Here is a 14,290-nt window from a genome sequence, read left to right as displayed (position 1 = left end):
TAAGGTAGTAAAGCGTTGGGTCGAGACTGTTTGTTTGTGTGGTTCTTTTTCTTAGTTACAATTTTCTACTGTGTTTTTCTGTTTTGCGTTTTTCTTACTTTTTATTTCCATATTTCGTTTTGTTTTTATTTACACACGTGCTATTGTTTTTTTCGTTCGTTTTTTCCACATCTTTTCGCCTCCGTTTTTCAAGAACTATTTCTGATTATCGCTGTTTTTTTTTCTCTCTCTCCCTCTTTCCCACTTTGTCTTTTATGTCTTTGTTAGTTTGTGTGTTATTTCTCTTCCTTATTTACATTTTCTTTATTTTCTTTTCTACGCTTTTCTGTTTTTTTTTCCTAGCATTTTTTCACACGTATGCTTTTTCTTATTCTCTTCTCCCTTTTTTTCTTTGTTCTTTACCGTATGCTCTCCATGTTTTTCTCAGTGTTTTTTTTTTCTATAATTTCCTCTTTCTAACCTGTCTATTATTATGTATTTATTTTTTTTTAGTAAATATTTGTCTGTCATGTTTGTATTATCTTTCCTCTCTTTTTTTCCTTTGTCTACTTTCTCACTTCTCTTTCATTATTTCTCACTATCTTTTTCTCTCGTTTACATATCACTTTCTCACATTTTTCTTCAGTTTTCCTTCCTTATTTTTGTTTTTGTTTTTATATATATTTTCTCCAATTAATCATTTCTCTCCTTCATTTCTTTCGTTTGTTTCTCTCGCTTCACTGCTCTCTCTCTCTCTCTCTCTCTCCTTCCCACTCGTCACCTGTATCACTCCCGACTCACGACTTCAATATAATTAAATACAATTACACCTGATGACACTAAATTACTTCTGCTTTGTTTTAAGTGGTAATAAATCTTGCACTTAATGAACATGGGATATGATGGTTTATTAAAAGATGATGAGCGGTATTTATGATGCTGTGATTATTTTAAGATTCTTTGAAATAATAATGATAATAATAATAATAATAATAATAATAATAATAATAATAATAATAAGTAATGGATGATAATAATACCTTCCGGTGTATAAATAAAAACAACGACGGCGATGACAACAATAGTAGTAGTAGTAGTACTAGTAGTAGTAGTAGCAGTAGTAGTAGCAGTAGTAGTAGTAGTAGTAGTAGTAATAGTAGTAGTAGTAGTAGTAATAGTAGTAGTAGTAGTAATAGTAGTAGTAGTAATAGTAGTAGTAGTAGTAGTAGTAGTAGTAGTAGTAGCAGCAGTAGTAGCAGTAGTAAATGATGGATATAGTAACAATTTCCGTGACAAATAAATCTGCAATAATAATAATAATAATAATATCACACAATCGCCATACAATTTCCAAAATAAAAAGAAAATTTATTCTAATTAATTGGCCTTTGTATCAATGTAGTTCGCTTTGTCCTCCACCATTAAGAAGAGATTTTAAAATATTCCTGAACGATCTATTTTGGAACAGCGAATGGAGGGTCAACGTAATTAGTCTCTCTTTCCATTTATATTCGGACGAGGTTTTTGCACTGATGACGAATGAAGGTGGTGATGACGGGGGTGAAAAATTGATGAGGATGATGACGATACGTGTGGATTGGTGTGGCTAGAGGCAATGACCGATGATGATGATGATGATGATGATGATACGTGAGGATGGAAATGGAGATGATGATACGAGTGGATGGAGATGATGATGATGATGATGATGCGTGTGGATGGAGATGATGATGATGATGCGTGTGGATGGAGATGATGATGATGATGCGTGTGGATGGAGATGATGATGATGATGGTGATGACTCCCTCCACTGTCCAAATATCCTTGTTTTATAATCCTTTGCTCTCTCTCATCCGCTTCCTTGCTTTTCACACACTTTCACCCGCCTCTCTCTCCCTCTCTCTCTCTCTCTCGTCTTTAAAGTGTCTTCAGTTCGTCCTTTTTCCTTAATTTCTTTTCGTGTTTTACTTTACCATTCCTTCTCATTTTCTTGTGCTATTTTTCCTACATTTTTTCGTCACTTTTTCTTTTAATTTCCTTATTTACTCATGCTTTTTTTTATCGACTTCTAATGATCATACATATACATATTTTTTTTCTTGACATCGTTCATCTGTTTCAATTTTTCTTCCTTATTTTGTATTGAGCTCACACCTATAACTAGTTTGAGAAGAGTTGACACCGGCCCTGTAAACCGTCTTGCAAAAACTGGGTGCGCCAAGGAGTAAGCATGCCCCTGATATTTTGACGGTCGTTTACGGTACACCTGTCATTTCTACCTGTAATTAGCCTGCATCCCATATTGCAGAACGCAGTCAGCAACGGCATGGAAACAGTCAGACAGCTTCTATCCTTGTCATATGCCTCATAATTTTCGTCAAAAAAAATCTGGGGCTTCCTTACACCTCCTTTTCTCCCTCTTTTAACCCCTTTAATTCAGTGACGTACTTCTCACCTTACCTTGTCATCTCCAGACGATTTTATTCAGCTTAGGGGAGGCTTTTTGAACTGGAGGGGTTGAATATAGTTCTCAATAACCTCTTCACTACCGCGCGTCCTTCTAAGGCTTAATATAATCCTCTGGTGGGACTAGGACGAGGAGTGGCAGACCGAGACTCATCTACATTTGAACCCTGTGGACTGCAGGCTGAAGCTGTCCTCCTGCAGTCCACCATCCTCCTTTTCGGGGGATAGGGAGGGAGTTGAGAGACGTTCGAATACCCGGACAGCAGATCAGCTCGGTTATATCAGTGCCACCAAGTGAAGGCGTCGCTCTGCAGCACCGATAGCCTTAAAGGAGAACTACATCACCAGATTAAAGAAATTAACAATACACCTTTAAAAAAAATACCTTGAGCTCTCATCTGTCTCTGCAGGGATCAGGCCAACATACACACATACACACAACTTGGAAAACTATGTACAAACCCACAAGAGGATTTCTGGAGAGGATATTTTTGCTTTTAAGTGGATGGGGGAGAGAGGCAATATTAAAAAAAAAAACTTAATTTCCTTAAATATATGTACATGAGTCACGGGTGTTTTTTCCGTTTTAAAATTTGGATATATACACAAAACTTCACCGCTTTTTTATTTACACTGAAGACCGGTGGTAAATTTATATGTATTTACAAAAAACGACACCGTATTTACACATTGTACCGACCCTGTTGACGAATAATTGTAAAAAATAATTATCGTAAATTATCTACGTTAAATAATTCGTCGTTCGCCCAGCACGTAAAGCTTTCCTCCACAACAACAACATTTATAGTATGTATATGTATAGGTATTTATATATATAATTTTTATCTTACACAGGTATTCATATATTTACACATAACCAACAACATATAGGCGATTTCTTTTTCCTTTTCGTTCTTAATCAATAACTATAAAAATAACTGACACTTAGTGATTATATATAAATATTTTCACCCTCTGTTACTATTATCACTGGACTTTTCACTTTTATCACTGCTTGGTTTTTCTTTCACTGTAGGTATTGAGGGATTAAGAGAGGGGAGGAAGAGGAAGAGAGGGGGAGGGAGACGGAAAACGGAAGGGAAGAGGAAAGTAGGAGGGTTGGCGAGAAATGAGAACGGGGAGAAGGAGAGAGTGGAGGAGCGGGGAGAGAAGACAGAGAAAGAGGAAAGAGACGGGAAAGAGGATGGGGAGAAGGGTACGGAAAGAAGATGTTGGGGAGAGAGATAAGAGGGGAGGAGGGAGACCTGAAGGGTAGGGGAGGAGGGAGACCTGAAGGGTAGCGAGGAGAAAAATTGGGCAATAAGGTTATGGAAGCGTATGGGAGACGGACAGGGAAGAGGAAGAGTGGAGTGGAAAAGAAGAGTGGATGAAGGAGGGGGGCAGAAAAAGAGTAGAGGAGACAGGAGGGTGAGGGTGAGGGTGGAGAGGGAGGGGGAAGCACCAGGGCAAGTGATGGGGAGAAAGGCGGACAGAAAAACCTTGTCGAATTTACGAGTAGCTAGGAAATAAAAGGGAGGGGCTGCCTTGGGGGGAAGAGCAGAGGGAAGGAAGGGGACGTGGATGACTGGGAATGGGAAGGGATGTTACAAGGAAGTGGGGTGAAGGGAAGAGGGGTAAAAAGAAAAAGGTGAAACGAAGGGGAGAGGTTCAAGGGAAGTAACGGGGAAAGGAGTGAAGGGAAGGGAAGGGGAGAGGAGTGAAGGGAAGTGAAGGAGAGAGGAGGGGAAGAGGGGTGAAGGAAAGTTAAGGAAATGAGAGGAAGAGGGGTGAAAGGAAGAAAGGGAAGGGAGACGGGGAAAAGAAATAAAGCAAGTCAAAGTAAACTTAAACAAACACATAAAGAGGGAAGACAAGGTAAAAGGGGAATCTTTAAAAATTAAGAAAGGAGTAGGTACGAAGATAGGTAAAATCTGGCAGAAAAGGCAATGGGAATTTCAGAATGGTAAGGTTACTCTTGTTTCGTGGATTTTGTTCACTGTTTTTAGCACTATGTAATATCTGGGTTTGTTTGTTTGGTAGTTAAGTTACGTTGGGTGATTCTGTTAGTTTTGGCAATGGTGGGTCAGGTTAGGTTAGGTTTGGTTAGGTTAGGTTAGATTTTCATTCTAATAAAGGCAATTCGGGTTAAGTTGGGTTAAATGGGTTAGATGAAAAGATAAGTCAGACAATGTGTGATGAGAACAGGTCAGGGTAGGTCTGGTTATCTCTCGGACAAGGTCAGCTCGAGATAAGTAGGGACAGGACAGGACAGGACAGGACAGAAAAAGTCAGATAAGAAGAGGATAGGTCAAGCTATGGTAGATAAGAAAAGGATAGATTAAGCTTAATTAGGACAGGTCAGATTAAGTTAGATTAGGTTAGATTATTTTGGGTAAGGTTAAGTTATCACTTGTTAGGTTAAATCAGGCTAGTTCAGTCTATATGGAGCTGCGCCTCTGTGATCACCTCGGTCTGGGGGCGAGGGGGGGCTGGTGGGGTCTGACTCCCCCCAGCAGCCAGCAGAGAAGGGGCAACAACAGTAGCAGGGGGGCCAGGGGGCGGTGGGGGTCGGCGCTCCCGTGGTACATAGCGGCTGGGTGCTCTCCTGGGGATGGGTTAGTGGGGTTAGCCTACTGTACTTACAATACTCATACTTTTCTACTATTCTACTCCTACTGTCGCTTCCATACTTAAATCCCACGCTACCTCTACTATGTTCCTGTTACCATATCTACTTTTCTACTTCCACTGCCTCTACCACCATTTTTGAACATTCCATACTATCCCTACCATGCTACTATTCCCATACCACTACTGAATGATAAAGACACCATTCTTCTAAGTCCCAATCTTCCCTAGAAGCGGCTAGAGGTTACTGACGTTAATGAGGGTTAGTATGAAAGAAGAAGAAGACAGTGAGAAGGTTAAATTTATGCCTCGCGACTGCATGGCTGTCATCGTGGGACAGTCTTTTATTTACAAAAAAAAAAACAAAAACAAAATGCGTCATCGTGCTGAAAGGGTAAAGACCAAAGCGACGTACTGCTGTTGTCTTTCTTTTTTTTTTCTTTGCCTTCTGATTGCTTTACATCACTTAGTGCTTATTTGCATACCATAATTCTCTCCTGCGCTGCTTTCACTTAAACCTGGCCTAGAAATGCCTTGAATGCTGAGATGAAACAATCGATTAAATCTAGAAGTCGGTGCTAGTCACGAGGAAGTGAAATGGAAAGGATGTGGGACCATACCCGTGTGGTTTTATGTCAAACGCGAAATAAGATAAAAAAAAAAAGGGGCGAAAACTTGGCCTTATCATACACTCCGATGTCTCTACTATTCCCCTACCATACGCAACCATACCAAACCACTCCTTTACTATACCAATTAACTTCCACCTACCACACTACCATACCACAACCATAATACATAACGCCAACTACCACACTACACGAAGCTACCATCCATCTCACTGCTATACTTCTACCAATCCCTACCATACCATTAAATACCAACAACCACACTACCATACCTCTATCATACTACCATAACACCAACCACCATACTGCCATACCTCTACCATGCCTCCCTGTAACACGACAACCACTGCATTACAAAATCACAAATATACCAACTAGACTATCGCAAAAGAATACAAGCTACCATACTACCATTCCCCTACCATTCCCTACCATTCCACTTGATTGTGCCAGGAGGCGAGGTGGTATTAGCTAGGGTTCTGCCGGTGACGGGTGAGCGAACATTAATCTGTCTATCTACTTTAATCTATCTGTTTACTCTGGTCTTTATTACCATTTATCTATCTACCCATTTAATCTATCTGTACCCTTTATCAACTATTTATCTATCCCTGTCTATTAACTATCTATCTATCTACCCATCTATCTATCCGCCATTTATTACCATCTATCTATCAACAAATCTATCCATATCTATCGCTGTCCTCACCTGCTATTTATCTATCTATCTATCTACTCCGACCTATTTCTGGCCTACTGCCAATTATCTATCTATCACCTACTCTTTCTCCGTCCTCTAGTCACATCTATCTATCGACCATTTACTTTATTTCACGCCTCTTATCGTTTATCTACCAATCTATTTTTATCTATTTCTACCCTCTACTACCGTTCACTTCTTGTTTTAAGCAAAGAAAAAAGAACCAAAGGCTGGATGTTGAAGTTACAGGAAAGAAAGAGAGAGAGAGAGAGAGAGAGTCATCTTCCTCTACCATCTACTACCAAAATCTACGACCACCTACCATCATCATCTACCACCCTATCTATTACCACTACCATCCTGTCACCACTCCCAGCTACAACTACCATCACCCTAAAGCCACTACCACAACCCTCTACCAACGCTACCATCTACCACTGCCACTATCACCACCTACCATTACCACCATCGCCACCTACCACTACCACCATCACCACCTACCACTATCATCTACCATCTACCACTACCATCATCACCACTTACCACTATCATCATCTACCACCATCACCATCTACCACTATCATCTACCACCTACCACCTACAACTACCACCACCATGTACCACTATCACCTATCACCTACCACTACCACCATCACCACCTATCACTATCATCATCTACCACAATCTTCCTCTATTCTCGTCATCCATCATAATCTTCTACCACCAACTACCCTATCTACCGGTGCAGGACAGGAGCGCCTTCACGTGATGGCACTGATATAACCGGGCGGATCAACTGCCTAGCTACACAGACGTCCCTCAACTACTTCCCTATCCCCCGAAAGGATGATGGTGGACTGGAGGAGGTGGTACACAACAGGAGCAGCAACAACAACAACCCCACCTACCACAACCTCTCTCTACCACTCCCATCTACCACCATCTACTACCATCTACCACAATTTTCCACTACCATTCATCTACTGTTATTTACCACCATCTCCAACAATCTTCCAGTATCACTCCCATCTACCACTATCCACTACCACATACCACAATCTACCACTACCACCATCTACCACAACCTCCCGCTACCACGCCATCTACCACTACCAACTATCATCTACCACAATCTCCCACCACCACCATCTACCACAATCTCCCACCACCACCATCTACCACAATCTCCCACCACCACCATCTACCACAATCTCCCACCACCACCATCTACCACAATTTCCCACCACCATCATCTACTACAATCTCCCACCATTCCCATCTACCACAATCTCCTGCCACCACCATCTACCACAATCTCCCATCACCACCATCTACCACAATCTCCCATCACCACCATCTACCACCACCACCATCTACCACAATCTCCCACCACCACAACAATCTACCACAATCTCCTACCACCACCACCATCTACCACAATCTCCCACCACCACCATCTACCACAATCTCCCATCACCACCATCTACCACAATCAACCACCACAATCATCTACCACAATCTCCCACCACCACAACAATCTACCACAATCTCCTACCATCACCACCATCTACCACAATCAACCACCACAATCATCTACCACAATCTCCCACCACCACAACAATCTACCACCATCTTCTACCACCACCACCATCTACCACAATCTACAATCACCACCATCTACCACAATCTCCCACCACCACCATCTACCACAATCTCCCACCACCACCATCTACCACAATCTCCCACCACCACCATCTACCACAATTTCCCACCACCATCATCTACAATCTCCCACCATTCCCATCTACCACAATCTCCCGCCACCACCATCTACCACAATCTCCCATCACCACCATCTACCACAATCTCCCACCATTCCCATCTACCACAATCTCCCATCACCACCATCTACCACAATCTCCCATCACCACCATCTACCACAATCAACCACCACAATCATCTACCACAATCTCCCACCACCACAATCTCCTACCACCACCACCATCTACCACAATCAACCACCATCATCTACCCCCCACTTAATCTACTCTCAGGGCGAGAATCAATTACCTGAGCTCCGCCTTGTAAAATCATATTAATTAGTTTGCTGGATTTCAACCAAGTCCCTACCCACGTCTTAGTCAAACAGAGAGAGGGGAGGGGAGGGGAGAGGGATGAGGGGAAAGGGAGAGGGGGAAAGGGGGAGGGAGGGGGTGAAGAGAGTAGGAGTGGGTGATAGGACGAGAGGTAGGGGGTAAGAGAGAGAGAGAAGAAAGGGACGGGGAGAGGAAGAAGGAAGAGGAGAGGAAGGAGGTAGGAGTGGGAGGAGAGGGGAAGAGAAGGAAATGGAGTGGAAATGAATGCGTGAATGAGAGAGAGAGAGAGAGAGAGAGAGAGAGAGAGAGAGAGAGAGAGAGAGAGAGAGAGAGAGAGAGAGAGAGAGAGAGAGAGAGAGAGTCATCTATCTATCTATATCAACCGTCCAGTTACAAAATAAACAATATGTATCTCCCTAATTTTGATATTTTTCTTTGGAGATTACTGTAATGTCAAATTTTCACTCATCCTTTCTTATATATTTCAATCTTCTTTGTTTTTGCGCACGTGGTAGTCATTCTCACATTTTCCTGCCAGTTTCAGGTGCAGGGACTTGAGTGTAAGGGATTGGCGTTCTATTTTATAATTTATCTCCGAACTCAGAGAATATAGTCAAAATCAACTTGCTGAGATAAATATGCTCTAAAAAATAAATAAATGATTGGTTGTTAACTATAAATGTAGCTATTATTTACACTCTCCATAAGGCAATCATTTATCTACATTTATAATACACGGAAATACACAGAGAAACATACATATTTACAAAAACACACACGCATTTTACACACCTACACAGACACATACATACACCCATACAAAACTGCCTCCTTAATATACATACATATACACAGAGACGTACGTATATCCAAAAACACACACGAATTCATACACACGTACACACACACAAATACATACACAGCCACACAAAATTGCCTCTGCCGTACACATTTCCATACATTAGCATACAACACGCTATCACACTGAAGGGGATTTGTGCTACTGTTGATGTCATGAATTATTTATATGTATACGCGTGCATACTAATACAAACGCACAGTACTGTAAAGCTCCCCCCCCCCTTCTCTCTCTCTCTCTCCTACACACACACACACACACAAACAACTCATCATCATCACTACTACAACGACCATCATCACCATCAGTCAATAGTGTTTCTTACAGTAGGGGAAAAACCTCTTCCAACTTTCTCCACTCTGACTTTTCCATTCTTAACCTGCTCCAACCCAACCTTGATTCTCTGCTCACTTTATTCTCTATTTCCAAGCTGCCTTTTTGTTACCTTCGCTGATATATATATATATTTTTTTTTACCTTCGCTAATATATATATATATATATATATATATATATATATATATATATATATATATATATATATATATATATATATATATATATATATATGGAGCCTATGTGGTACAGTGGTAGAGTGTGAGTTTCGTACACGGGTGGACCAGGGTTCGCGCCCCGCCAGGGTAATAAACTCTGGGAGTGTTCACCCGGCCACGTACTGCATTGGCGGACACAAGGGGTGCTGTGGTTGAACCAGTGTCGCTTACTGTAAAGTATGCTTGCACCCAGTCGGCTTGCGCGGGCCGATTACACTTGGTTCACAGACTACACACACATCCAAAGCCACTCCAACACTACAATTACACTTACAACCACTTCTCACCCTACATACAATCTCTACCAGACAGCCTAAGCCACTTGGTAGAGATACATTGGCTGTATCGTCCCGACTTCGGTCGGGATAGGCCGGTCCTGCAGTGGATACTCAAACGGCTGATGATATATATATATATATATATATATATATATATATATATATATATATATATATAATTTACTAATACCATTCTGAATTTCTGATGGGGAAGCATCTCTAGGGATGGCCCTGTCCGTATGGCTCTCACAAACAATTTTCGGAAATGAGGTGTTCCATCCCCGTTAACTTTAGCGAATTAGGGAAGCCACACCAAACAGAATTATTCTCCAATACCTCACAACACAAAATCATTCTCCAACACCACACCACACAACACCACACCAAGGTCATTAACTGAGGGGCCCTGAAGCTCCCGCATTTAGTAATTCCGTACGTGTTAACGCAGTATATCACATTTACTAGTGTAAGCCTCTCCCGGCTTAAAGAAGTTAGGCCACTATGCCACTGCAGACATTACTACACCTTACACTGCCACGCTCCACATGCCACACCACACAGTGCCACATCGCATACTGCCACACCACTCACTGCCACACCACACGCTGCTACACCTCACACTACCACATCACACACTGCCACACCACATACTACTACATCACACACCGCCACACCGCACTACCGCATCAAATACAACCACACTTCACAATGGCACAATTTACACACACCACATACAACATACTACAAAGAGACGCCACACTTACCACTACCACATTTCGCACACACCACATACTGCTAATCAACGCTACCACACCAAACACTACCACACCTCACACTACAAGCATCACACTATCATATTTCACACTGCCATATCTCACACAAGCTCACTTGACAGTAAGACAGTTTATACACACAATTTACTACCTTACACATGACGCTATTCCACTACACACTACTACACCATACACTACTACATCACACACACACACACACACACACACACACACACACACACACACACACACAATGTAAACCCCTACATATAATAATTTTTCTCCATATCTTACTCAGTACCTTAAATGATTCACATGATTCACGTTCTAGGATATTTGCTACAATCTAGGTTTTAGATTCAAGGTAAAACCAAGGACGCTCTATCTCTCTCTCTCTCTCAGTAACCCCTTCACTACTAGATGTCTGTCCATAAATAATATCATCTGGTTGAGGCAAGAAAAAAGAAATATGTCTGTAGTTTTCTTCATGTTAATTTAAACCTGGCTCTCATTTTCCTCACGTTACTTAAAAACTTGCTTTCAAACTCTCCCGGTTTAAAGAATAGTATGTTAAGCTCCTCACAAGACTCACTGAAAAGAATGGTGATAAGCTCCTCACAAGACTCACTGAAAAGAATGGTATCAGAAAACAGTGAAATATTTACACATTCACCACGTATTATCTTCGTTATCTCGGTTCTTCAACAGGGAGATTACTCTTTTTTGTAGATATAATCTCTCTTTCTCTCTCTCTCCACACACACACACACACACACACACACACACACACACACAACTTCCCCTTACACCTTATCAGAACAACAAACTCTTATTTTACTTACCTCTCGTTACAGTGTCCCACTTTCCCCCCCACCCCTCTCTCTCTCTCTCTCTCTCTCTCACTTACCATTAAGGACATGTAGGGTAACAGTGGTGTTGGGTAGGTTGGCAGGGGCGCAGGTGTAGTCCCCTTGGTCCCTAGGTGAGGCCCTTGGGATGACCAGGGTCCCCACCGTCCTCTCTTCCTCCCCTCCTCCGGGTCCCCCTGCCTCCGTCGGCCTCTCCACCCATACCTCCCTGCCGCCCCTGCCTGGGTCCCCTGCCACCACTCGCTCCTTGCCCTGTGGAGAAAAAGGGAAGAGTTAGTGGCGAAATAAACCAGAGGATTTTTGTCTGGAAACATACTGGGCATCTTTACTACCAACCTTTACTACTTGCTTATTTCACACACTGTATTGGGTTAACAAATAATGATAAAAAAGTTATCTAAAAATATACTGGGCCCTTTTCATGTCTTTACTACCTATTAAATAAAGCAATAATATACTGGAAATATACTAGGCACCTTTTCTATCTATCTTTATTACCTGCAAAACAAGCTGCAAAATATAGTGTGAAAGTAGGATGGGCACACTTCCTATTTATCATCACTACTTAATACATACATGGTATTTTTCGCCCACCTCAGTAAGGCCGAGATCTTCGTCCCTAGACAGTAAGGATTCTTCGTATTTCAGTGGTAAAACAATATACAGCTCAGAATCCTTTCCACAGCACTTCTTTGTGACTAACATTGCATCCCCGAGTCGTCTCTTGTTACGGCTCAGCATTTAAGAAGGGATATGAAAATTTCTGAATTATGTTAAAGTGGACCCAGAATATGTTACTAAGACACGTATATATGGTGTGACTTTTCCCTATTTTTGGTATAGCACAGAGATTTTATTCACGTTGGGGTCTGTCTGCTTAGAGTTTCCTATTAACACTCTCAGGCTTCTAGAACTCGCTCCAAGCTGAATAAAATTGTATGATATTGCCTGGAACAGAATACTTGAGCTGTCCTGACTATTAGAGGGTTAATGACGACTGCATTATCTCCCACAGACTCCACTGATACGCCCTCAGCTGAATAAAAGCGTCTGGCGTCTACTGGAATACAATACTAGAACTGTCCCGACCATGAGGAAGTAAATCTCTTCAATGTGATGTCGTAGTATGTATTTGATATTGCGATTTTCATTGCCTTTCATTCAGCTAGGGAGATTTTTTCTTTAAATAGAGGTGTTAGATACAGACTCCATTAACCCTTTCACTAAAAAATAAAAAAATCCCTACTGTGAATATAATCTGGTGGAGGAAGCAAGAATAAACACCAAATAATTAAGTCACCGGATGGAAAGTGTTAATTCACACTCCCGCCCCCTGCTAGGCTACTCCTTGGTTTAGTCCCCAGAGAAGTCCCCTTTTGATTGGCATGGTTATTAATTCCTAGTCCAATGCCCCCTTCCCTTTGCTAAACAGTCCCCTCTCTCTCTCTCTCTCTCTCTCTTCCACGGTCTCTGTATTTAGTATCTTTCCAGTTCATCTTCGGTTTTTCTTTTGTGTTACCTTTTATTAATTCTCTTTTTTTTTTCCAGTGCTCTCTCATGTGTCTTTCTAATATTCAATCTTCCAAATGCCTCTTTTTTTAGCTACTTTTTCAGTACCGTTTTAGAGCCCATTTATATGTTTTTAATATTCGATCTTTCAAATGCCTCGTCCAGTGTATTTTTTTTAGTCCATTCCAGAGTCTTTTCATGTTTCTTTCCATTAACAAGTCATTCCTTATATCAGTCTTCTTTCCATTCGTTCTTTTCTAGCGCCTCTTTCAGTATTATTCTAGTCTCCCTTCAAACTCCAATTTACCTGTCTCTCTTCAAACTCCAATTTACCTGTCTCCCTTCAAACTCCAATTTACCTGTCTCCCTTCAAACTCCAATTTACCTGTCTCCCTTCAAACTACAACTTAATCTCCCTCCCCATCTCCCTCCCAGTCTTTATACCTGTCTGTCTCCCATTCTCTTCACCTGTCTCATGTCCAGTCTCATTTCCAATCTCTCTTCCAGTTCTGTCCCAGTCTCTAACACATCCCCTTTTAGATTTCCTTCACATTCCCATTCTCTACTCTTCCAGTGTCTGTTACATTCCCCCTTTTCCATTTTTTTCCAGTTCTTTTTCTACTTCCCAAACCAGTCCCTTCTCTCCCATTCCCAGTCTCTCTCATTCACTTCCTATGTAAGTCCTTCACCAGTTCCCTCAAAATTTCCTGACATTTTCCCTTATAGTTCCCTTTCCAGTCCCTTAACCTCTTCCAGTTCCCCTCTTCCACCTCCAGTCTCTCTTCCAGTTTCCCTCTTCCATTTCCAGTCTTTCTTCCAGTTCCCCTCTTCCATTTCCGCTCTCTCTTCCACTTCCCCCCTTTCATCTCGTCTCTCTTCCAGTTCTCTTCTTCCATCCCACGGCTCTCTCCAGTTCCAGTCTTTTAATTCCTTTGTGAGTCTTCCATATG

The 14,290-nt window shown here is 41.7% G+C and overlaps 1 protein-coding gene across 1 annotated transcript in view; it reads right to left on the bottom strand.

Annotated features, from left to right (window-relative positions):
- LOC145397508 (uncharacterized) overlaps positions 1-14,290 on the bottom strand; it is a 114,056-nt gene that overhangs the window by 23,959 nt on the left and 75,807 nt on the right. The window contains exons 6-7 of the mRNA XM_080270582.1: positions 11,870-12,083; positions 4,913-5,051 (exon numbers count right to left, since the gene is read on the bottom strand). Coding sequence (XP_080126708.1) covers positions 4,913-5,051; positions 11,870-12,083 — 353 coding nt within the window. The remainder of the gene's footprint in view (positions 1-4,912; positions 5,052-11,869; positions 12,084-14,290) is intronic.

Source organism: Coenobita brevimanus, chromosome 5 (genome assembly GCF_032717465.1).
Source record: "Coenobita brevimanus isolate Jiangsu-jjx chromosome 5, ASM3271746v2, whole genome shotgun sequence".
NCBI classification, from domain to species: Eukaryota; Metazoa; Arthropoda; class Malacostraca; order Decapoda; family Coenobitidae; genus Coenobita; species Coenobita brevimanus.
The sequence above is the reverse complement of the archived record's forward strand: the minus strand, read 5'-3'. Positions and strand labels throughout refer to the sequence as shown.